This window comes from Podarcis bocagei (assembly GCF_964188305.1).
Source record: "Podarcis bocagei genome assembly, chromosome: 14".
Taxonomy (NCBI): domain Eukaryota; kingdom Metazoa; phylum Chordata; class Lepidosauria; order Squamata; family Lacertidae; genus Podarcis; species Podarcis bocagei.
Genome location: NC_138139.1, coordinates 43,393,700 through 43,420,227, shown reverse-complemented (window position 1 = coordinate 43,420,227; position 26,528 = coordinate 43,393,700). Strand labels below are relative to the sequence as shown.

General features: G+C 43.4%; 1 protein-coding gene across 2 annotated transcripts in view; it reads right to left on the bottom strand.

Annotated features, from left to right (window-relative positions):
• Window positions 1–321: 321 nt before the first annotated feature.
• PDGFA (platelet derived growth factor subunit A) overlaps window positions 322–26,528 on the bottom strand; it is a 62,598-nt gene continuing 36,391 nt past the window's right edge. The window contains exons 3-7 of one of the 2 annotated variants that reach the window (XM_081169765.1): window positions 23,857–23,961; window positions 22,214–22,401; window positions 4,843–4,969; window positions 2,947–3,024; window positions 322–1,202 (exon numbers count right to left, since the gene is read on the bottom strand). In XM_081169765.1, the coding sequence (XP_081025891.1) occupies window positions 2,969–3,024; window positions 4,843–4,969; window positions 22,214–22,401; window positions 23,857–23,961 (476 nt within the window). In that variant the 3' untranslated portion in view covers window positions 322–1,202; window positions 2,947–2,968. The remainder of the gene's footprint in view (window positions 1,203–2,946; window positions 3,025–4,842; window positions 4,970–22,213; window positions 22,402–23,856; window positions 23,962–26,528) is intronic. The other variant, XM_081169766.1, reaches the window with a different exon arrangement.

Here is a 26,528-nt window from a genome sequence, read left to right as displayed (position 1 = left end):
TATATTCTTGGACGTCCTTTGACACACACAAGGGCCAATACTACTGGGCCTTGCTATTGCCTCATGTTAACGAAAAGGCATCCAAGAATCCACCCCACCTCCACCTGATCTCTGCTCTGTGGCTGTACATGGCAGAGGAAGATCAGGAGCACCAAACCTTCCATCATTACAATCCTTTTCGCCGACAAAAAGCAAACAAACCCTGGCAACATTTCTGAAAAGCCACTGTTTTAAATAACGTGTGCGGGAATGGAGGAGGTTGGGGTGTGGGGGCGGGGAGGAGAGGGGAAACGGGACATAAAGCAAGAAACATTTAGAAAATTATGCATAGGTATACCATTTTTATTTTAATACATCTCATTAGTTTGCATCCCACTAGGAGAAATTCCATACTTGTCTGTGTGTCCCGTTTCGCCATGGCTACAGCAGTCTTCTATATGGGTTATTGGTAAATGTAGTCCAAAAAGGATAATAAAAAGCTAGGCAAAGAGTAAAAAGAAAGCTTAATAATAACTTTATGGTGTAAAAAACAAAAAAACAAAATAAACCAAAACATCCACTTAAGGCGCCCCAGAAGGATTTTTTTTTTTTGTATAGACGTTAAAATACCGTCAAGCAAAATCACACTGCTTCTATTAAGTGTCTGCTGTGGCATTTGATACATTCCTGCTCTTTTTTTTCCTCTTTTTCTTTTTTGTATGTGTGCCTAAACTCCATCAGTGTCCATCCATCTTCATCAAGAATGCAGGCACATTTCTTGACAGAAACAAACAGAAAAGAAAGCACCATTGACTGCTCTTCTCAGAGGAAATCTGTTCTTCACTTAATTTAGCATTGTCTTTTGTTGTGTTGCCAGGGTACTTTTGGTATTCCTCTACCAATGCCATTTTGTTTTTCTTGAGTTGTCTTCTTGGGTTGTTGTTGTTGTTTTGGACAGGGAAACTTCGTATTGTTTCATAGAGTGCTACAATACTTGCTTTGATGTCGTATTAAACAAATGTACATTGTCTCTTTGTTCTTGTGAAGTCTCTCTCTCTCTTTCTTTCTCTCTCTTTCTTTAAGACAATTTCCCCCCCAACGTAGGAGAATGAATGAAGTATACAGTCATTAAAGCACCATACACAGTAGGTTCAGGAATGTAACAAACAATGTACATCCATGTCCCAGAGAGAAATGTTTTCTAGCTTATTTTCACCTTACATCTGCAAAAGAGAAAGAGAAAAGGGATGGGGAGCACAAGGCAATTGTACGGTTAGAAGATTGAACTTCCTTCTTAAGATCATTTGGGGGGGGGACCCCCTCCTCATTCCTGACTGAAACGTTACTTATGTGGCCTTGATATGACATAACAGGGGCATTGGGAGTGGCCATCTCACACATTAATTCAGCGGTTGCTAACTTGTGGCCTTGCGGAGGTGGTCAGCCTCCAACCACAAGCCAGAATGGCCAACGGTCAGGGATGGTGCGAGATGGAGGCAAAATGGGGGGGGGGGAACAGGGGAGGCAGCTTACCACCCTTGCATTAAAAAATTAGGCATTCAAGTGCTAGCACCACAGGAGTTTTCCACACTCCATTCCCTGAATGGATATGGGAAGGACCCATGGAATTGGCTCCATCAGAAATGGAGCTGAACCTTTCAACATCTTGGCAGTGCCATGAGATGAATCACATTTATGTAGAATCAGAGAGTCCCGTAACCTTGACACTATCAGCACCACACTCTAACCAACTGAGCTGTCCAGCGGTCACAGAAAAGTGGTACCCATGCCCCTTCTGGATGATGATGATGATCATCATCATCATCAAGTTTATATACTGCCCTTCATCCGAGGATCTCAGGGCTGTTCACAACATAAAAAACAAAATGTGCAGGGTTCCTAACGCCAGCCAAGAAACTACTCGTTGTTGTTATCTTTTGACCGTGTTGCATGCCTAGATTTAACCTGTCCAAACCTTTGCTTATATAATACAGTTCCCACAAGTTCTGGGCTCACCTGGAAGACAGGACTTGCAACAAACCAGAGTACTATCCTTAACAATCCCCCCCCCCACCCAGTAGTTCATAAAGACTATCCAGTTGACATAGAATACATTCGGTTCCTTTACACATATCATTTGCGCAGTGCGTTAAATAATTCAGCTTTTTCAGTGCAACACCCAGGAACTTTTGCCTTCATCTCTACTACGCTAAGGGAGATTTATTGTATGGGGCATGCCTAGTGATGTAGATCTTCTTACAGCAAAACTCTACACCCTCGGTTCCTAATATATCCCTGAAGACTAGGGCCACGTTCAAATCTGGTGCAAGCCTGCTGGAATACGAATAGGAGTGGCAGGCCATATTTTACTGATGGTGCTTGTTTGGGGGCCAGAATATTTGAAGGCCAGTGTGGTGTAGTAATTAGAGTGTCAGACTTAAACCTGGGAGACCAGGGTTCAAATCCCCTCTTGGCCACGAAGGGTGACCTTGGGCCATTCGTTGCCTCTCAGCCTAACCTACCTCACAGGATTATTGTGGGGATTAAGTGAGGAGAGGGAAAACTGTGTCCCCACCCCTAACAAATATCAAGCAAATAAGGATCCTTGTTCAATAGCATTTCAGTATTATCACAAGAACACCTGAACCACCCTTGGAAATCAACGGCAATTCAAAAATAGCAGGGAGCTGCAGATTGCAAGCGTTTAATATTAATCCCTCCAAAATTAAATTATGGAAAGGAAAGGAAAGAAAGGATGTGAGGTGCTTGCAGCAACAAGCATAGCTGTCAAGGGGAAAGAAACTTGTGAAAAGAATTATCTGAGCCAATCATTTCTGATTTCTTGGCTGCTCCAAAACAGCCACGTGTAAAGATTTTTGAACAGTGATTAGGTGGGAGAGTGAGAATAGCTGATTATATTTTCAGTTGCTTGTGGTATTAAGGGAAGTTTCAGCAGACAGATCCTACCTGGTCAGCGGCAGTATTTTTTTTATGAGGGTTTTAACTTTTTTCTTTTCCGTTTTTTACCTTTCCCCCCAGGCCTTCCTGTTGACACAAGGGCAGGGATGGCGTAAAAAGAAGCAGCAGCAAACACCCAAAGGAAATGCATTTATTGATTTTAAAAAATTCAATCGTTTCCATTATTCCTTCTCCAAAAAAAAAATAAAAGAACAGTAATTTGTTCCACCTGGTTAAGGTGTTTAGTTTTACCTCTCCAAGGTATTACCTGCCGGGTGCAGAAAATGCATAGCATTTGGGACAGGACCATTCAGATGGTGTTCAGAATGATAACTGAACAGCCAAAGGAACACTGGAAGCTGTCTTAAATTGTATGAGTCAGGCCACTGGGTCTGTTTAGTTCAATAGTTGTCTACATTGACAGGTAGATGCTCTTCATGTTATCTGGCAGGGGGTGATTCTCAAAACTGCCTGGAGATGCCGGGAATGGAATGAAAAGACTCCATGACTGAACAAATGGCCCTTTCCCATTAATTCTTACCATTACTCAAATTTGCCACCAAAACAACAGCAACAAGTGTGAGCCAAATCTAAAACAGTGCTTGATTTTTAGAGATTTCTTTCGTAATCTGCCTGTTGCCCTTTCACCTCTGCTTATGCTATACAGTCGTACCTCAGAAGTCAAACGGACTCCGTTCCGGAAGTCCGTTCGACTTCCAAAACATTCGGAAACCAAGGTGTGGCTTCCAATTGGCTGCAGGAAGCTCCTGCAGCCAATCGGAAGCCCTGTCAGATGTTCAGGTTCCAAAGAATTTTCACAAACCACTTCTGGGTTTGTGGTGTTCGGTAGCCAAAACGCTTGTCTTTCAAGGTGTTCGACTTCCGAGGTACGACAGTACTCTGTTTTGCCCTTTATACAACTCACCTAGTGATCAATCCCTTCCCTTAAAAATATATATATATAAAATTCCACAAGGGAGCTATTTAAAAATTAGATGGCCGTTGGCCAATGTCAACAAGTTTGTTACCTGTAATAGGGTAGCTTTGCATGTGCTGGCAGTGAGAAATCTACAGATTGCCCTTTTGATCTGAAACAGCACTGGCTGCCAAGAGAATTTTTAATTTGTTTAATTGATAAGAGGAACTTGACAAGGTAAAAAAACAAAAAAACAAAAAACCCCACATTTCTGAACATTTGTGTGTTACCTTCCTCCGGGTGTTTTGTGAATTATATTGTAGTGGCCATTAGCTATAAACAATGCAAATCTGACTGACTGCACCCTCCTGATATAAAGCCAGCACAAGGCATGGATTCCTGGCCACTACACCTGGCTGAGTTGCCTAGAGGAAGGGGAGGACTTCAAAGTTAACTAAGGAGACTCGCCACACTCCCTCTCTGAAGGCCTTTCGTCACTTTACGAAGAGCTTAGGCATTTGGTCTGCCCAGATGATAATTTTAGCTCTCCTAGCATGTGAATCCGCGGTTTTAAGTTACGGCGTTGTAGCCAGCTAAGTAACACACACACACAGCGGCCAATCGATATGAATTTAAATCCATTGATTTCAGTGGGTCTACTCTAAGATTTAATTGGCCACAACCCACAATCTGCCACCTATTGCTGCTTTTCATCGCCGGATTTGTGTTTTATTGTATTGTTTTCCAATACTGCGCTGCAAGCCGCCTTGAACATTTTATCAGAAAGGAGTGATATAAGAATATTCAAGTAAACAAGTAAAGCACAGTTCCAAATTCTGTGATTGGAACTTCTGACCACCACCTGTTCTCCTCTCCTGGTTTTATGTGCTTGAGACCCCTCTCTGCTCCCCAGAGAACTTCAAGAGCCACATTGTACCCAGACGTTCCAGCTTAAATTAAAGCCCATCCCCACCCGAATGTCAACATACCCGTTTCTTCTTCTCGAAAATCTGAATTAGAATTTGACGACGTACAGGTGCATTCCATATGCTCTTCTAGCTTCACCAGGACTTCTTTTAATTTTGGCTTTTTTCTAACATATTCCACTTTTGCCACCTGCATTAGAAACATACAGGCGTTAAAGGCTTGTTAATGCATTAGGTCAGCAAAGAACAAAGTTTCAAGTGTCCAGTTACGCAAGACCATCCCAATCCTGCTAGGAGAGGGGGTCATTTGCATGCACACACACACAGAAGCAAGTGTCCTAGATAGGCATCCTTTTAGCTGGATGAGGAATAGCACAAACTTCACGGGCAGTGACTCCTCTGCTCGAGTTGAGAGCTATTGGAGAGCTTCCAGGGTATGGTTTTAAAAAGCAGAGACAAACCAAATGCGAATCAGGGTATATTGGTTTGCTAGAGAGTTTGTAGAAGACCACTAAGAATTTATGGCTGCTAATTTTTAAACAATTATCGGCAACGAAAAGACCCCCTCCACACACACACACCAAGAAAAATATTGGGCTGTTAGAATCTCTGTTCTGCAGCATCTCAGATGTAGGTTTGCACAGGCAAGCAAGTTCTGTGCCTGACACCCAGGGTTGGGAGATGCAACTGGCTCTGTCCCATAAGCCAGCATGTTGGGTCTGGCTCCTTGAACCACTGTTTTGCCGCTGGCTCCTGCTGGTGAGCCTTGGGTGTTCTAGCGCAAACCCGTGAAGATCTTGCAAGTCTGACATCTGCCCACACCTGGCTTCAAGGCACATGGCTCAGGAACCTTCCTGAAGCGAAGGAAATCCGGATGCTGTCATTGCCTGCTAAAGCGACCACCTGGGAACCCTACAAATACTGCCCTGGGCTCAAATTATAGAAGGCAAGCCGGATGTAAATTTAATAAATAAAATTGGCAACGGTACAGGGGAGCTATTCAGGAACCGGATTTGGGCCTCATCATCACTCGGCTCTCCCTGCCAAATTGGCACTGCGGCCGATTTTCTGACAGGGTGTGTACGCAGCTGGACTGAGGCTTGTGGGTGTTTTTGTGCATCCCGTTTTGCAGCAGAAAAGCATTGTTACTTCCAAGCGGGGAGAAGTTTGAGGTGTAGTGCTGCCGAATGGGTTTCGCTTCCTTTGAAAAGGGGTCAAAAGCTTATGGGGTCTTTATAATAGCTGCTTTCTTTACAAATATATACAAGCCAAGCATGAGTACAGACAGACAGACTTTCCTACTGCAAGGAGCGTAAGGGCCCCAAGAGGTTACTGGGCACCTCTGGCCAGCAACTCCAGCTGGAAACCTTCTGACTTTTGTCTCCTAAAACCTGCTGTTCCTCAAATCTAAATCTGTCTGCCTGTGCCATTCCTACAGGTGAACTGTCCATTCAAACAGGCCCAGCATCATCATCAGGAAGATTGGGGGGTGGCTACAGCGTTTGGGGCAGCAAAGAGAGGTGATGGGTTGGGATGCTGTGTTTTGTGCCATGTGGGACCTATCCTGCACCCTGTGCCCTAGTTTAGTGTCCTCAGGTACAGTGGAGGCTCCTGCTCTGTAGCCAGGCATAAAGTAAGGTTTGACTTCCAGGCCAGTTAACTTCTGTACAGTGATACCTTGGTTCTCCAGCACCTTGGTACTCAAACAACTTGGAACCCAAACACTGCAAACCCAGAAGTAAGTGTTCCAGTTTGCAAACCCTTTTCGGAAGCCGAACATGCTCCGTTTTGAGTGTTACGCTTCTGATTTGAGTGCCACACTTCCGTTTTGAGTGTTATGCTGAGGTCTGTTTTTGCTATTTATTTTGTGTTTATGTTTTTGCGACTCTTTTTGTTTTTGTGACTGTGTGGAACCCAGTTCAGCTACTGATTGATTGATTGAATGATTGTGTGACTGCAGTACATTGTTTATTGCTTTCATTTTATGGATCAACACTCTCGTTAGGTAGTAAAATTCATGTTAAATTGCTGTTTTAGGGTTTGTTTTTAAAAGTCTGCACCAGATTAATCCATTTTGCATTACTTTCTATGGGAAAGTGCGCCTTGGTTTTGGAACGGACTTCTGGAACGGATTAAGTTTGAGAACCAAGGTACCACTGTACATGGAATTGGGGGTGCCCATCTCTGGCCCCATCTATGCTATCAAAACACTATGATACCACTTTTAGCAGACATGGCTTCCCACGAAGAATCTTGGGAAATGGAGTTCGTTAAGGCTGCTGAGAGTTGCTAAGAGACCCCCTGTTTCCCTCACAGAGGTACAGTTCCCATAATTCCATGGGAAGAGGAGTTGATTGTTACCCAGCTCTGAAATTTTTGAGGGGAATAGGGGTATCCTAGCAACTCTCAACATCCTTAACAAACTCCATTTCCCAGGATTCTTTGGGGAAGCCATTGCTCTTTAAAGTGGTACCACAGTGCTTTTAATGCATAGTGCAGATGGGGCCTTTCTCTCAGGCAGCAAAAGGCCTCAAGATGGCTCTGCAGTTAGGAAACATCCACAGATATTGAATAATATTTAAGGAGTGGGTGTTTCCTTCCCCAACATCCCAGACTCCAATCCAGAGTCACTTTAGTTTATTCATTGATTGATTTATTTTGCACGTTTAGACCACCTTTCATCCTGAAGGGTCTCAGAGCATTGAACGGTTCAGATGAAACCATGGCAATAGTCTCATTCACAGTAATCAGATCGTAAACACCCAACGGTATTTACATTCCTATTTTATTGCTTAAGGTAAAAAGAAAGAAAGAAAGAATTGCTAAAGGTCTTATTCTCCGGGCTTCAGGGGTTTACATTTCTGCTGTCTTTCCAAGAGGTAAGAATAAAATATTGTTGGCTTCCCATCTACCAAGTTTCAAGCGAGTCTACATTTCGGGACCTTCCGTTATAAGGACCGGTGGTGCCTTCTTCGTTTGTTTCCCAAAAAAAGTATAAAACACACTCAAACAGGCACACCTGCCAAAATACCCCAGATGCAAAAGCAGGACATTTTAAAACAAGCAAGCCCACAAGGGAAGTCATGCTATGCTGGGAACCCAGGTCTGAGTAGTATTTGGCCAGGAGCCACTCATATTATAAATGCTTGTCCAACTCTCTTGGATAACTTCCGGCTGATGAAAGATGCTGCCTTTCTTTTCGAGAAGAATTTCACCTACTCCCTTGGCAGGAGGGAAGCCGGAGTCTATTGCTCTCACGCAGGCAGGGGCTCCTCCTCTAGCTATTAGAGCTCGGGAGCCCTTCCCCTCTGGCTTGTTCCTCTTCCTTTGCCAACAAAAGCCCTGCCGGTATGCAAACCCCCTTTGATCATTTCTGCCAGCCCGTATTACAAAGCAGCAAAATGTCAACAAAAGTCTCCCAAACCCCTGTTTCGGTTTCAAAGATCTCTGTCTCGGGCAGCTATTATTATTACGTTGTCATCATCGACTGCAGCTACTACCACAACTATTAATATTTAACACTGATAAAGCACCTGATTTATTTTTATTTTTTAAGCACTGTGGTATTAAAAGACAAGACAGCCCACAGGATCACTAAACAGAGGCAATGAAAAGGAATGAGGGTAGGGGGAGAGGAGAGCCAACATTAGCACAGCTGCTCCTTCATGGCCAAGTTGGTCTCCCCTTTCCCATGATATTTTGCTCTGGGGTGCAGTCTTGGCACCCTGGCTGATGGCAGAGGCCAGTGTGTGTCTCCCTGTAGTCCTGCCACCCTCTGATAACTGGCAGAGAGGCGGTTAATTTAAAAAATGTTGCCTCTACGCCTCTGGATTCAAATTCTCTCCACTTAGCAGCAGCAGAAGAATAGTTTGGATTTGATATCCCACTTTATCACTACCTGCTTGCTTTAAAGGTGCAAAGCGGGAGAGGAAAGAAGCCGCTTACACGAGTGTAAGCGGCTCCTGTCCGGTTGGCTCCTTTAAAGCAAGCAGGCTCTCTGTCCCTCTCTCCTCCCCACTCCGCTGGCTAAATAGCAGGAAAGTTTTTCAGCGAGCCAGGGAGGAGGGAGAGAAGCAGAGCCTGCTTGCTTCTCCTCTTATACCCCTCTTCTGCATTATTAACAGCATCCTTCTCCACCCACCCCACGCGTGCTCCTTGGCCCTTGAGGGCTTTTCCTTCCCTCCCCACTTAAAATGTGTTTACAAAGCATGGATCCACATGGATCCTCAGGATTTTTGCACTGGTCATCCCAAATTCACCATCAGATCACATAGCATGTCCATGGCTACAGCTTGCACCAAAAAAAATCACGCACCCACTGTTGCCTGGGGCCGCAGTGGTGCAAAAATGTGGTTACAAAGCATGGATCCACATAGATCCTCAGGATTTTTGCATTGAGCTACCTCAAACTCACCATCAGATCACATGTCTGTGGCTACAGCATGAACCACAAAAATCATACATCCACTGTTTCGTCTAGAATATTTTTTTCCTTGTTTTCTGCCTCTAAAAACTATGTGCGTGTTATGGTAGGGTGCGTGTTATAGAGCGAAAAATACGGTAAATAAGCAGGTTGTGGAAGTGATTTATGTCCTGCATATTCTAGATTTTCTGTTTATATTTTTTGAACTGACACGGCAAAAAACTCTTCCAAGGAACAAAAAACAGGACTGTCCTGTAAGAAGAGAGTTGTCAGAGCACCCAGGGGAACAGGGTCTGACGAAGTATACAGCTGCACACATGCTCAACAGCTAGAACATGCTATTCATCCGAGTTGAGAAGCACATTGCGTTATTGCTTTGAGAGCACATGATGAGTCCAGCTTCCTATAGCCCCGTTTTCCATCTAGCCACCACCCCTCGGTATTGTCTGCATTGCCTCGCACCAGATGTCCAAGATCTCAGGTGAAGTCTTTTCCAGCCTGGCTACCAGAAATCATTTGGTGCTCTTCAACTATTGGTAATGGTGGCTGAGTCTAATTGGTGGTTGAAGCCCAACAGCATCTGGAAAGCCATAAATCCCATATCCCTGTTCTACATGCAAGGCATGAGCCCTGCTGAGCCCTTCTACTTCCTGTACCAAAGCATGATATTTCCACTAATCCAAAATCTCTATGGAATTAATTCATAGTACCCAAAATATTTTTTTTCATTAGTACGTAAGAGTTACCATGTTTGAAGCTGTACTGTTTTTAATATTCAGTTGGAAGCCGCCCAGAGTGGCTGGGGAAACCCAGCCAGATGGGCGGGGTATAAATAATAAATTATTATTATTATTATTATTATTATTATTATTATTATTATTATTATTATTATTATTATTATTATTATTACCATGTCAAGGCATCTGAAGGACAGGGGGGAAAGCTCCCTAAATTTATTTCTTAGAGGTTCAAGCAAGTTGAAATACTTTATTGTCACTTGTACAACTTGTATACAGTGAGATGACACAATTTATCACAGATAAATAAGATAAATAATTAGAAGTTATCACAGATGCTTTGGGAGGTGAAGATCTTTCTAGGGTTAGCACTGGCCACCGTTTTTTTGTCCACAGACGTCATGTCTGAAACGTTCGCATTTGCAACATTTTCCAAGGCTGACAGTTTTCCACCAAGATAGATTTACAGCAGGCTACGACTCGTAAGAATGCTTTGCTCGAAAGGTCACCCATGGGTTGAAGCAATACGCTCCGAGCCTCCTCTGGCATGGTCTAAATTCTAACCAAGTGCAAAGTTTGAAGGAAAACGTATGGCAAATCTGAGTCACCCGGCATCAAAGGATGACTAAGCCGGTCGCATTCACAACAACAAAACACAGATTAAGACCTTTGTAATCAAAGATACAGACAAGAACGCCAGCAATAATGGAACAACTTTCATATTGGCTGCACTTATTTCAGACATTGGAATGAATCAGCAATGGGGAAAATTACATGTGTCAGAAATAAACTGTAATCAAAAAAAAAATTCCCCAGCGCAGATAAACTATAAACCAAGAGCACACATACTCCTCAAGCTGAGCATACTATACACGTATGATAACAAAGTGTTTGGGGATTCCGTAATGATAGTACTGAGTCAATTAGCAGGTACAGTCAACTCTATAAATGTTTGACCCAAGTAATGTCTCACAACAAATGTAACTGATCTGTAGAAAACACAACCTGAAAAAAGAGACAATGAACGTGCTTTTGTAAACTAAGAAAACCTTTAATAAAAATTATTATTAAAAAGCAAACAAACAAGGGGCACAGGAACACAGCTGTCTTACATGTAGTCAGTCCATTGTTCCACCTAGCTCAGCACTGTCTACACTGGCTGGCAGCAGCTTTCCAGGATTTCATGCACAGTATCTCTCCCAGCCCCACCTGGAGATGACAGGGGTTGAACCCGGGGAACTTCTGCATGCAAAGCAAATACTCTGACATTGAGCTACACAGACATGCTCGGCTTTCAGGTATTCCACTTCAGGTGGCTGATCGATGGTCACCTCGGCATCAAATGATTGCCCTGTCCTCCAAAAAAAATCAGCATAGTAAACCACCCAACATTGTGCCAATATGGTGGCATCTAGTGTTGATCTCGATTCTTTCATGCTCCAAGACACCAAAAGCCAAAACTTGTCCTCTCTTTGCTCGGCCACTGCCCATCCTAGTTCTTGCCATTGGCTTCTCACAAAGCTTGCCTTTTTGTTCTCAAGAATTTTCTTGCATGCTGCTCTGCTCCTTCCCATGTTTTCCTTGTTGATTTCAGAAGGTTTTCCCCGATAGATTCTAATAGCCCTTAGCAGATCTCTCTCTGCATCCTTGCATTGCCCGTCAAACCAGCCTCTTTGATTTCTCTGTGTGCTGTTTGTAGCATTGGGCTTGGCTAAATAAGGTCTGGAGAGCGTGCTGATTTGTAGGAAATCCTAAACTGGGTTTGCTGAGATGTTTATGAGGCGATATGTAGGTGTATATATAAGTATATATAAGTCAGATATATAAGCTAGGTGGCCAAATGGCTCCTTCAACTGGCATTACAGTCACCAAAACAAAACACCCAGTAGCCATTTGGGGGCCAAGCAGCTTGAAAGTTGTGTTTTTCAATATGACTTTTTGGTTCCTGAAATTCGTTCTGGTTGCGGAGATAAAAAAAATCATGGATACATTTCTACAGGGTTCGTTGCTAATGCATAAAAACAGTCAAGATCCACAGATCCCCAGGCACACACCTCCAGATGGTGGAGACATCAGACGCCATCCTGGCACCTGGGCATATTCCTTTGGTCACAAGCGACCAATAAAAGGTAAAGGGACCCCTGACCATTAGGTCCAGTCGTGACCACCTCTGGGGTTGTGGCGCTCATCTCGCTTTAATGGCTGAGGGAGCCGGCGTACAGCTTCCGGGTCATGTGGCCAGCATGACTAAGCCACTTCTGGCAAACCAGAGCAGCACACGAAAACGCCGTTTACCTTCCTGCCAGAGCGGTACCTATTTATCTACTTGCACTTTGACGTGCTTTCGAACTGCTAGGTTGGCAGGAGCAGGGACCGAGCAATGGGAGCTCACCCCGTTGTGGGGATTCAAACCGCCAACCTTCTGATCAGCAAGCCCTAGGCTCTGTGGTTTAACCCACAGCGCCACCCGCGACCAATAGCCAGGTTCAAAATGCACCTGGCAAATTTCAAATGCTGCTGATCCCCTATTATTATTTTCTGCACAAAAACTTTTCTCTTTATCTCTAGATAGATTTTTAAAAATATTTCAAATCCGTCAAAAAGAATCCATGTTATATATTGGCAGGTCTTGTTTAATAATGTAAAAATTAATTGCGGGGAGAACTTTCTGCATAAACTTTTCACTAGTCATTAAAAAGAAAAAAGAAAAAAATTCTCGAAGAGCTCCCACATGATGGAATGCCTTTTGGAACGGGAGTCACGTTTCTCAAAGGACATTTATTTGCCGCAGCTCTCAAGTGGATTAGCAAGAGTGCGATGGAATGACGGCTGATGGAAGTGGTCCATATCCCCAAAGGGCCGCAAGGGTCAGGCTAGAGCGCTGGGATACAGGTCTGGCATTCTGTTGGGGTTTAAATAGACAACACAAAAGCCAGCAGGACAGAAAAGTGACAGCTGAGAGACCAAGAATGTTTGCACAAAGTGGCTCAAGAAGTGATCGCTGGATTATGCTTCAGGGGGAAAGGAATTAATGGATGGGGCTTTTTGGAAGGCAAAGTGGATTTACAACATTCATCCATCCTACTGGAAACGCCGAACAGAAGACAGCATCTTCTTAACTACATGACAAGGGAGAAAGGCTGTCCGGGTGGACAGAGAAGATATGTGGAGATCAAATTACAAAAGGGCAATTTGGTAAATGGAAGGCATTCATTTGTTTAGTCACCAGCAGCCTAATGCCAAGATGGGTTCAATACTACTGCACTTCACACAAGGCACAGCAACGGCTACACCATGCACTTAATTCAGTAGAAGTTAACATTTAAAGGCTACTGGACTCCGTACGAATACAGGAGGGAAGGGGAAGATTGCTGGAATGTGTGAGTAAAGGTGCAGATTGATAGTACATGATTTAGATGTTTCAGTTTGGCGATTCTTTGGTGTGGCAGAAGTCCAGGAAGCAAACTGAATGTTGCTGGTGTGTAACCAAATCCTTTTTTTGTGTTCAGAGACATGCTCAAACTTACTTATTGTAAGTTTAAGTTAAGTCTGCTGCAACTGGATTTCTTATGGACAGTGCCAGTCCTGACTGTATGGGATTTGTGACCATTTGCCTTCAGTAGCAGTAAGGCTCTGCTGGATGAAACACAATTGCCTCTGGTCCATTTTGGGGGAATCCTGCAACATGTTTAAGTTTTTATTCTGCTAACTATACACTGGAGTTCTCCTCTGGATCAATGTTGAGTAGAATTCCATGACATTGGAATTATTCTGAAATATGGGAAGTCAAGGTGGGAATCAACATGACTGACTTTTTAGGATTAGGCTAAAATCCTTTAAAATATTTCTTTTTAAAAAATGCAACGGCATGAAACCAGATTAATACTCCAGAAAAGGTAACGCTCCAGAACAGGCAGTCAACCAGGCAGACTATATAAGGAACCAGGAAATCAAGATACGATTTGGCTAAAGCTAATCGCGCTTCCTGATGTGGTGTGATGAACCTTAAGAATAGTTGATTAAAAAAGAAATGTTTAATTATTACCACTCACTCTATCGGCTGTGCTGTGAGAGCATCAGACTGCCTCAGTGGGAGAGACAGGAAGCAGGGCTCATTTTACCAGCTTTGCTGGGAGCCCAGCTCCATCAGGCCCCATCTGCCCCTGAATGTGTGCCAGCTGGTCTTTATAGAAGCAACTGTTTAGAAAGCAGCGCCTGAGCTTGATTTTCATCTTCCTCTTCCCTCCCTGTCCCTCTTCCCTTGCGTGCCATGCTTTCCTTTTTCTTCTTCTGAAGACTGTAAGTCTGTAGGCAGTGGGTGTCTTGTGAAAAGCAGGGTACAGTTGCTCCTAAAAGAATAATTTTGTTGGATGCTAACATTGGGAAAGGACTGGAACAGAGCAAGGTATGGAATGGACAGCTGCGATTTTGACTGCTACACAGAAAAGGCCAATCAGAACATCACCACCAGCGGAACGGCGTGACATCAACATGGAGCCACCAAGACAGCAATAATAATAATAATAATAATAATAATAATAATAATAATAATAATAATAATAATAATAATAATTATTATTATTATTATTATTATTATTATTATTATTATTTTAAAGCATTCACAAATGGGGCATTAAATAAGGAATGCAAAGAACTATTCTTCCCCCTCCACTAGTTCCAGCTGCATGACCTGGCCCATTCACCATGCATGTACCATCTGAGATGAATATTATGATACTGGAGCAATACAATCCAGCTTTCTAGGGCAGTTGATCCTGCTCATTTGGCAGCATTCTCCAGCAACCAGCCTAGGGAGGAGAGGCTAGCACCATGGCACCATGTCCCTGGCTCAAGACAGGCAGTGCATTTGACTTCCCGATGCTCTCGTCAGTCTCTTGGCCTCTGCTGTCCTTGCATCCTACACAGTGACCTCTCCACTAACTGGATAAACTTGCAGTCAGAGGGGGCTTATTAGGGAAGGCGCGATGATCTCACCATCTTGTCAATAAAGCACGGGTGAGAAATGGAGGTCTTTTTCAGTGTCAACCCCAAAAGGGGGCCTTTTACATAAGCTTGACATCATGGAAGCAGAACAAGGGAGCCTCTCAACTCCGTTCTGGGAATAAGCAAAACAGATCCCATCCTCCAGCCCTCGCCACCTTCCGTGTGACCCCCAAAGAGGATCTTCTGGATTATGATACACTCAAGCCATTCATCTCCGCAACATGGGAATTCCCAAGAGCTTGAGAAACAATTAATTATATCAAAGAGAGAAAGAGAGTACATCTGACGCAGGAGGAAATAAATATGGATTTTCTTGTTTGGAGACTACTGGTGTGGTGTGGTGGGGGTCAGGCAGCCCTCCTCTACAAAGAACACACTGCTCCAAAGTGACTCCTCGTTTTTAATTAACGTTTTGAAGGGGGAGGATTTTCTCAAGACCTCTGGAGCACAACGTTTAAAAAACAGTGGGCATGGGTCACAACGTGATGTCACTTGTTAATCTAAGCGGCTAACACCAGCAGATAAGAATTATCCAGTTTCTCAAGAGCAGCGATGATTCAAATCCAAAGAACTGTACAAACAAAAGGGGGCTTTAAAAGATGTTACAGGCAACTCCCCGTGCGGTGTGTTCGAGTCATGGGCGACCACGCACATGCGCACTGCTACAAAATAAATCAAACCCTGAAGTGGCCCGCAAACAGTGTGAAAACAGCTTCAAGCAATCCCATGAGCCTTTTCCATTGCAATCCCACGAGCCTTTGCACCAACCTTTGAGGTCTGTGGAGGGTTGGAGTTTGGAGGAAGTCTAGTAAGTGCTGATGGTTTTTGAAAGGGTTTTACCAAGGTGTGTTTCCAGAGCTGGACATCAGTGTCCGGACTGAACGATGTGGGTTCCAGACACTCCTTCAGGTACAAAGGGCTGAAGCCATTTAGGGTTTTAAAGGACAGCACCAGCACTTTGAATTGTGCTCGGAAACATACAAAGAGCCAATGTAGACCTTTTAGGACCAGCTTTTTGCATGTTTCCCTTTTTCTACTGTTGGGGAAATTCATGCTCTGCCATCATGAGCCAGAGCAAGTTGTGTATTAATGCTGACCCATGCGTCAGGTAACAAATGCTCACCTATGACTAACCGGGAAGATGCTTCGAAGCAAAGCTGCTATTGCTTCCCAGAACCACATGATTTCCCAGGACCCAGGAAATTCTTGGCTATAGCACTCGAGTGATCTGGTTCTAAATGCCTGCGTTTCCGTTCTCAAGCCCAGGGGTCACCAACCTTTTTGGCCCAATGGGCACATTTCAATTTTTGAGGTAATGGGGCCCTTTATATGTCCAGCTGTCCTTTGTCAACAACAAATTGTCACTGTTTTTTGTGTTGAATATATGCTATGTGGTAAATTATGGATCTAATTACATTATAGGAGCCAACACAACACAAAATACTGTTGCTGTATGTAGGTTTTATCTTACATTTTGGAAATGTACATCCAGTTTTTTTTTCTTTAAATGTTTTTGCAGCCCCCAAGAGAGTGGGGCCCTAAGCTACAGCTTGTTTAGCTTACACACACACACACACACACAGAGAGAGAGAGAGAGAGAGAGAGAGAGAGAGAGAGAGAGAGAGATGGATGCTGTCTAATAGCAACAGGGAGCATTCCTCAGTACCTGGAAAAATATACAAGGTAGCTGCAATACACTCTCCTTTCACAGAAATTGCTTTGAAGGCACCGGCACAATTCACCCCATAACTTTCTTTCTAGGACAGCTAGAGACTTACTTTTTAAGAAAAGAAAGAAACTTTCCCAAGCATCATGGCACCCGCTGACTCCTAGCTGGCGCCCCCTGCTCTAAACATTTTCATGGCAAACTGCAACTTCAGCAAGAACCTCCGGCCTCCCCCACCCCGAGCAACTGCCCCCAAATGCCTCAAGGAGGCCCAAGTTAAATGATGCTCAGAGCTAACCAGTCAACTCTGGCAAGTCAAAACCGCTTCCAGGCTTATCTGCAGTGCAGAGTTACCTTTGAGGACCCCAATCATCTCTCCGCATCAGAAGGAGCAACGCAATCTCCATCCACCATAAATACTGCAGCAGCAGGCAGCTCATGTTTGCTAAACAGCTGTGTTTGTTCTTGAGGCTGCAGGTTAATTAGATTTGTCTCCGATCCTCCTTTGCTTTTAAAATTAATGTTTGCCAAGCGTATTGAGGAGCTATATATATGTATTTAAGGACTCACTTGAAAATAGAATTGGTTCCGGGAAGCCTGATGAAGGTTGCGTGCGGTAACAACATCTGAATATCAAAACTGCACTGCGCCCTTTCCCAAAGAAGAAGAAGAAGAAGAAGAAGAGTTTGGATTTGATATCCCGCCTTTCACTCCCCTTCAGGAGTCTCAAAGCGGCTAACAATCTCCTTTCCCTTCCTCCCCCACAACAAACACTCTGTGAGGTGAGTGGGGCTGAGAGACTTCAGAGAAGTGTGACTGGCCCAAGGTCACCCAGCAGCTGCTTGTGGAGGAGCAGAGACACGAACCCGGTTCCCCAGATTACGTGACTACCGCTCTTAACCACTACACCACAATTTAAGATTAACACAAGTGGGCGAGAGAGAATCGCAGAATTGCTGAGTTGGAAGATGCATTTGGATCGATGTGGTGCTGTGCTACCTTAGTTGCAAAGTAGCGTTGCTTTCTCCCAGACACACCTGCCCAGGTATTTCGAATCTTCTCCAGAAGCCCTTCTATAGGTTCTTCCACTTACTTAACTGCCAGTGCTGCTTATCAACACAAGTTATAGGACAACCCCCCCCCCCAGCCTATGGAATTTTGTCCTGCAGGAGATGCATATGGCCTCTTCAGCAGAGGTGAGTAAATACATATATTTTCACAATAAAAAAAATCCTTCCAGTAGCACCTTAAAGACCAACTAAGTTAGTTCTTGGTATGAGCTTTCGTGTGCATGCACGAAAGCTCATACCAAGAACTAACTTAGTTGGTCTTTAAGGTGCTACTGGAAGGATTTTTTTTATTTTGACTATGGCAGACCAACATGGCTACCTATCTATATCTTTTCACCTTAGACTTTCAGAGTGAAATGAAGATTTAGGACAGGGTTATTAAGAGGACCACTGAAGTATTTATATGACGAATGAACAACAACAAATTTGGATTGTTACTTTTGAATGTTTAACTGATTGCGTGCTTCATCTGGAATTTCAATTATATTAATAATAATATTTTATTTATATCCCGCCCTCCCCAGCCGAAGACAGGCTCAGAGCGGCTAACAGCAGTAAAAGTAACACAGTTTACATATAATCACAATCAATTAATTAAAATACATTTTGATTTGAATGTTATGGTATTAATAGATAGATTTGCTTTGTTTTGGTGTTTTTATCACAAATTGTATTTGGGTGGGGGTTTCTTTTAATGGAAATCGCCCAAAGAACTTATACAAATGTAATAAAGCAAGCAGAAGATAAAAGAAAGTAATCAGATGATAGCAATCTCCAGGCTATTACGAAAGGAAACCCAAGTATGTGTGGGCAGGTGAGATAGCTATATTTTATGAGCTATTAACCAGGGAAGTTCAATTACAGATGTCTCCAGCTAAAAAAAATGATCTCGGGGAGCAAGTGCCCAGGACCATGGACAGCTGCTGCTGCTGCTAGCCAGAGGTTCAGATGCTCCTGTAGATGGACCAGTGGTGTGACTCCGTATAAGGCAGTCCACACTTCTAATGAGAAAACACAGCAACCTGGTCTCCTTCCTGACATAATGGCTTTCTATGTACAGGGAACATTATTGTGCGGAGGTGCATTCTATCATATTGAAATCTTGGCACCCATTTTAAATAAAGGAGTTATCAGTGCCAGCTGAAAAGCCTACCTATTTGCACAGCAAAAAAAAAAGACAAACAACCCAGGCAGGCAATATCTTATCAATTACTACAATAACATTTGCCCCAACAAAATTTTATCTTGATATTTTTACAGGAGCTTTCCGTGTTAAAAAACTTCCTTCCCCACTGATAAAGCTCTTTCACAGGAACTTACTACTGTACGAAATTTGCTTCTCTGATATATAATACAGATTACCGGGACTTATCTATTTCGCATTATTCATTTCTTCAGCTATACGTCTGCACAAAACATATACATAATAGCTCCCATCAATGACTAGTTTTCCTCATTCATAAACCCAAAGAGCCTAGACTTGTTGCTGACCCAATGAGGTGCACTAACTATACATGTGCTGATACTTAAAATGTGCAGATTAGATTAATAAAGTTGATACAAAACTCTTCCTATTCTCTTTTATACAAAACAACACCGGTATTCAAAATATATTTGAATGAATACTTTCTTTTCATAGCTTTTATCTATTTGCCCAGGTCTTGGGAGGAGTCTCCTGAATTTGTTGTTTATGTATTTTACTTTTCATGGAATCATAGAATTGTGAAGTTGGGAGGGATGTGTGTGTGTGTGTGTGTGTGTGTGTGTGTGTGTGTGTGTGTTGCAGTTGCATTGGCAAATGGGTGCTGCTGATTTGAACCAGCATACAGTTAACAGGGGGACCAAGCCCAACCTAACAAACAAATACCACTCCTTTTTCCAAAATGTCTGTTTGATAGATTGTGGCAAGCAGAAAAAATGGATTTCGCCTAATGAGTAAATGTGGAATCAAGCCATAAGGAATCTCAAATCCCAGGAGATGAGAATATATGAAACACATTTCCCTCCCACCAGCAGATCAAAAGCACTGTATTTCCACAAATAAAAGCCCAATTTAGCCTACATAATATTTAATTAAGGAAACATGACTGTACAAGGATTTTTACATTCAAAATGTCCCCTGAGTCATTTTATCATTTAAAATCAAGAACAAGGCTGTGGGAGTTTGTGAGAAAGGCATAATCAGGCCTGTTTGCTTGTTAATGCTATTTAGCATTCCTACACATTTGGGGTCATAACTGACCCCAGAGGGGGATAAAACAAAAGAAAAAATTATTTTATTTTTTAAACAAAACACCACCCCTAATCTGTGCCACTTCATTCTTTACATACTTCCTTGCAAAAAGGCGAAGGATTGTTTAGTGTGTTCCAGGCCACACTCGCAGTGGGAGCATGGATGTTTTAATTTTCAGGGTTTCTCTAAAAGGTAGTAACTTCGGGTGGAACACAATGTTTGAATGCAAAATGTCCTCAGGAAGAGCTTGGAGAGCCTTGTCTGAAAACCTGGAGAACCACTAAGCCAGAAAGGCAAAGGGCCTGATGACTAAGGGCTTGTTTACACTGACACTTATCCTGTGTCTAGAAAACTGGGTCCGAAAGGTTTTTTTGTTTCTCCCACTGCTTTCTCTAGGAAAACCCACTGTTGGCCACTGAATTGGAACCAATGTCCATCAGAACAGAAAAACCAATTGATGTTTACTCTGATTCAGCGGTAAGCAGTGTATTTTCCTGGGGGGAAATGGCAGGACAAACCGAACCACAGAATTGTTGGAAGGGACCACAAGGACCATCCAGATTAAGATTCTGATGCTCTACTGACTGAGCTATCCCAACTCAAATGTGGATGAGCCCTCAGCATAAAGCAGCATCATAGGTTGTAAACAGCTAAATGGGCCAGTTTGCTCTTGCTTATAATGGGGGAGAAACAAAAGCATTGCATCACTACACTCAGAGCTCGTCCACACTTTGTTTGTCCCCCACTTAGGAAGCATGGGCTCGAGTGGTTTTCTGCTCGTTCCGTACTTTCTAGGCATGTTTCTAAGTGGTTTTCCATTTGCTCCACCACTTTACCCTGGAAATCCCACTCTTTTAACACTGAATCGGAGCAAATCTCTAGTGGAAGTGTGCAAGAGCCCTCATTTATCACCACAACAGCTAATTCACTTAGCTATTCTTTAAAGTGTTTACCATCAGCACTGCTTGCAGTGCACTTCCAGGAAGAAAAATAAAGTTTAACTAAAAGGAAGCTTCCCCCAATTTAGGTGTCATCCAGTCATTTAGTACCACTACTGGCCATACCAACAAAGGGTGATGAGACTTGCAGTCTGAAATCAGCTGCAAGTACAGTAGCACCTTGGTTCTCGAACGCCTTGGTACTCAAACATCTTGGCTCCCGAACACCACAAACCCGGAAGTAAGTGTTTCAGTTTGCAAATGTTTTTTGGAAGCTGAACGTCCAACATGGCTTCCCATTCGAGTGCAGAAAGCTCCTGCAGCCAATTGGAAGCCATGCCTTGGTTTTCCAACATTTTCGGAAGTTGAAGGGACTTCCGGAACGGATTACAGTGGTACCTCGGGTTACATACGCTTCAGGTTACAGACTCCGCTAACCCAGAAACAGTGCTTCAGGTTAAGAACTTTGCTTCAGGATGAGAACAGAAATTGTGCTCTAGTGGCGCGGCGGCAGCGGGAGGCCCCATAAGCGGGAGGCCTCCAGTATACCTGAAGGAGCGTCTCCACCCCCATTGTTCTACCCGGACACTGAGGTCCAGCACCGAGGGCCTTCTGGCGGTTCCCTCACTGCGAGAAGCCAAGTTACAGGGAACCAGGCAGAGGGCCTTCTCGGTAGTGGCGCCTTCCCTGTGGAACACCCTCCCACCAGATGTCAAAGAGAACAACAACTACCAGACTTTTAGAAGACATCTGAAGGCAGCCCTGTTTAGGGAAGCTTTTAATGTTTGATGTATCACAGTATTTTAATATTCTTTTGGAAGCCGCCCAGAGTGGCTGGGGAAACCCAACCAGATGGGCGGGGTATAAAGAATAAATTATTATTATTATTATTATTATTATTATTATTATTATTATTATTATTATTATTAAGCTAAAATGGTGCTTCAGGTTAAGAACAGTTTCAGGTTAATACAGACCTCCGGAACGAATTAAGTACTTAACCCGAGGTACCACTGTACGTTCAAGAACCAAGGTACAACTGTACCCAGGATAAGAAAGGCTGAGCAAAGGTGTAACCAAGTGAGAACCAATAGGAATTCACACTGAGGGATGATGATGATGATTTAAAAAAAATATTATTCAATTTCTATACTGCCCTATACAGGCAGGTCTCGGGGGAGCGGGTTCACGGGATAAAATCACAGAATACATAACCAAAATCAAAACAGAAACCACCGAATAACCTCCCTTGTCTGCCAAGGCGAGAAAAATGAAAACGACAGGATCCGAACAAAATGCTGAACCACCTCTTCCCTCAAAACACACACCCCCCCTGCTGCACCTGTGTTCCATTTCTCCTCACCTTGACGCTTCTGTGGTGTATCCGTGACGGCTGGCATTTCACACTGCTGGTGTTGCAACAGCCCGTGCAACGCTTCACCTCCACGCACGGCGGCCATATCAGAAAGTTAGCAGACGTCGGGTCGATCTGACTCCGAGGTATCTCGTATATAACGGTTCGTGTTTTGCAGACGGCAGGAATGGCTTCCTCTGCAGAGGGGGAAATGGTGTACCCAGATAAGCGATGGCCTCTGCTTTGAAACAAGCCTGCTAGCTGTGTGCCGGACCCCCGGTCTGCGTGTGGCAATGCTAGGGGAAAACCCTCTCTCTGCTCTTGCAGTATATAATAAACAAGAACCGTTGCAAGCATATTGGGATGTCCTTGCATTCTTCACCCATAAGGGCATTCAGGACATCATGAACGAAAGGATATACTGGCACACTGTACAGATAGCATGCAAGAATATCCTCTAACCAAGGAGATCTCTCCAAAGTCCACCATGGGACTGTAGGGAGTCTATTCTTCTTGTCCTGTGTGAGATATAAATGATTGTCACCGTATTTCTGCCTTCTGATCACACCTGAAATAACACACCAGCCTAGCTGAGATGAAGCTCTGCGTTTTGGCTTAAAGGGGGGGGGGTATTTCAAATAAATAAATAAGCAAGCAGCACACAGTCCACAATGACTAAGGAACAATAAATGCAAAAATAAAAATCAAAAGCAGTGCAGCTTTCAGTGGGCAGTCCAAGGTAGCAATCTAGGTCTACCTGATAGCAAAACAGGCTCCAGACGACAGCAATTCTGCTCTGTTTTAAAAGCAGCCTTCTGTTCAGATAGTTCAGATATTATATTTGATCTGGCAGAGGGTATCTTCAGAGCAAGCAGGTTGTAACAATGCACGTTCATAAAACACCGCTGTTTAAGGTCAATTAGTACCCATTTAATTCCAACACCCTTGCTTCTGCCAGAACATTACTATGAAGAGCACTGTTTATTAGGGTGAAGATTGATGTAATATTTTAAAATAAATTGCAGCGACTTCCTCCCAGCTCCGCAGTTTGTATGATACATTTTGTTAAGTTAAAGGCTGTGTATGATACATTTTGTTAAGTTGAAGGCTGCGTTGGGCATTAGCTTAGACCTTAGGCTTTCCATTATTTAATTAACTCTTCCCAACGTGATCTCAGGGTTGCACCAGTCTGTTGCCGGCACCTCACCTGAAAACAACTGAAAGGAACAGACACTGCACTGCATTTCCAAACTCACATTTCCACATGAGCATCCTGCAGCAAAAGAAATAATTTTCTGGATGAGCTACCCCACTAGAAGTTGACTGACTTGTGCAAAAGAGCAGAAAATAATAATTAAAAAGTGTATGGGGGGGTGTCCTCCTTGGGTTTATAACAGGCAGGGGCAAACTCGGCCCTCCAGATGTTTTGGGACTACAACTCCCATCATCCCTAGCTAACAGGACCAGTGGTCAGGGATGATGGGAATTGTAGTCTCAAAACATCTGGAGGGCCGAGTTTCCCTATGCCTGGTTTATAAGGTCATTTTTCATTCTGCCCTTAAAAAAAGACTCATTTTTCAGGACCAGTCCTTCCATCCCAGCCTCGTGGCATATTTTTAAAAAAATATAGGTTTGGTTTTCCCATTCCTTACCAACACTTCTTTTCCTGCGAATAGGTCTGGGACGATTTTCTTGCCCGTGTTTGACAGAGTGAATGCTGTGCGGTATCAAGTTTGTCTCTGACGGATCATCATATCCTAAAAATGACACAACGAAACAGTCAGCCCTGTTTTGTTATTATTTATTTGGTTATTATTTATTTATTTAAAAGAACCTACTTCATTTGAATATATATTTTTCCAATTACAAAGGAGCAATACATTAACCAACATTAGATTAAGCCTTCATTAAGTCTCTTACACACATCCACTTTAAAAGAGCCATTCTATGCCAGAAACAAGAACCACTTTCCTAGGAAATCATCCTTGAAATTATTTGTTTTATATACATCATTTATACCTCTCCCTTCCAGCTCTACCGTTCGGGAAGTGGCTTAGCGGCAATAAACGCCATTATGTAAAAAAAAAAAAATAATCTAACACATACCTTTCCAAGAAATATCAGGAAACCTATTTTATGTCTACAGGCAAGAAACAGATTATTTGCAAAGTACTTGGGAGTCAAATTCCAAACTAAGGGAAGCAAAATTAACTGCTCTAACCACAAAACTTCAGGATGCAATTCAGGCCTGGAGGCCAGAGATTACGGTATTTCCATAATGAATAAACTCTCAAGCTCCAATCAGAATCATCTTTTTTTTCTTTCTAGAATGGCTGAATATTGGGCACTGTATCTGTTTTGCTACGAGAAGGATTCATACTCACCTGTAGTATGCCAAGTTTCATTAAAAACAATAAAAATTAAAACATAAAAGTCAAAAATGACAACATGAAAACATAAACAAGACCACAGGGCAAGCAATTTTGTGCGGGCTCAAGTACCCTATGAAACAGTCATATCTTAACCGGCTACCACTGAAAAGGTGCTACACTGGAAAGAAGCACTTATTATTAATAATAATAATTTTTATTATTATTTATTAAATTTGCATACCATCCTTCACCCACAGATCTCAGGGAGGTACGTGGCATAAAAATACAATATAAAAACACAAAATGCAGAATAAAAACAAAGCAATAACCCTCCTTCTCACAACCACATTTCGAATAAAATAAGATATTAATCAGCCAAAGGCCTGGTTGAAGAGGAACCTTTTCACCTGCCATCTAAAGGTTTATAAGGAAGACACCAGGCAGGCCTCCCTGGGGCGAGCATTCCACTAGCAACGGATGGAAAGGCCTGGGCCATATGTCACACTAAGACAAGCCTTGGCTTGGCGCACATGCGCCAGCTTCCAGAAATGTGCTTGCAGCTGCTTTGATCCTCCCCAGGTCATCTTTGCTGCCGTGCCTATCTATTTCCTGTTTTTCAGCTTGCGGTTATTCTGGAGAGACCTAAACCACGAGCCTGGATTCCTACAACATGCAATGCCAAACCTAAGTCCTAGCAGACCAGCGAGCAGCAAAGCATTTGCAAAGGGCTCTCCAGGAACCTATGCACTGGCTCACCGTAGCAGAGCATCACTCCTTTGCTTTCCTTGTCCCATGAGACTAGGGCCCTGCAGGATTTAACCTCCTTCCATCGGGCCTGTAAGACAGAGCTATTCTGCCTGGCCTTTCAGCTTGATCTTTTATTTCCCTTCTCTTCCCTCCTGCTCCCCTTTTATGAAGATCCACTCTGAGACCCCACAGCTAATTCTCCCCTGGTCTCCTCGCTGGCCCAAGTAGGACCAATTCAGCCAGCTAGCCCTGGGGATTATCTAATTGATTTCTGAATTTTATTGTTATTCATGTTTTTATACAGTGGTACCTTGGGTTAAGTACTTAATTCGTTCTGGAGGTCTGTTCTTAACCTGAAACTGTTCTTAACCTGAAGCAACACTTTAGCTAATGGGGCCTCCTGCTGCTGCCGCGCCACCGGAGCACAATTTCTGTTCTCATCCTGAAGCAAAGTACTTAACCTGAGGTACTATTTCAGGGTTAGCGGAGTCTGTAACCTGAAGCGTATGTAACCCGAGGTACCACATTTTACGTTGCTTTTATAATTAAGTGTTTTAAAGTGTTTTAAATTTGTTGTTAGCCGCCCTGAGTCCAGTTTTTGAACCGGGAAGGGTGGGGTATAAATAATTTGTTGTTGTTATGGTTGTCAAATACCCCAGCGGCTTTGCACATGCGACAAAGCACTGGAAGGTGGGAGTATGTTTGCTTCTACCTAATAGCTAATTGTGAAGATGCTCTAAACCAGGGGTCAGCATACTTTTCCGCCGGTGAGCTGAATCACCTGTGCGCGTGAGCATGCACACGCCCGCCAATCTTTCTCCGCTGGCTTCCGAAGCTTCCTGCAGCCAATAGGAAGCTGTGGCTGCGTCCCGGAAGTCAGTCCCTGCGTAGAGCTAAAGCGGTGCACCACGTTGGTTTAGCTCCACGCAGGAACTGAACGAGCGGGCGCCAAGAGCCGGTTTAACAGAGAAATACACAACAGAGAGAACATTCTATCCCCTGCCCATGTTTTTGCATGGAGGTTGGGGGGGGGGTATGAGATTGTAGCTGTTTGGGGATATTCTGTGCACCTCTATGCAATTACCTAGTAGATAGGATGCCTCTTCTGGCTCTGTCAGTGCTCTCATGTGCTCTCACAGCCGCCACCCCACCCCCAGGGGGAAAAGTGAAAATCATGGAGTAAGCCTATGAACATGCAACAGGGT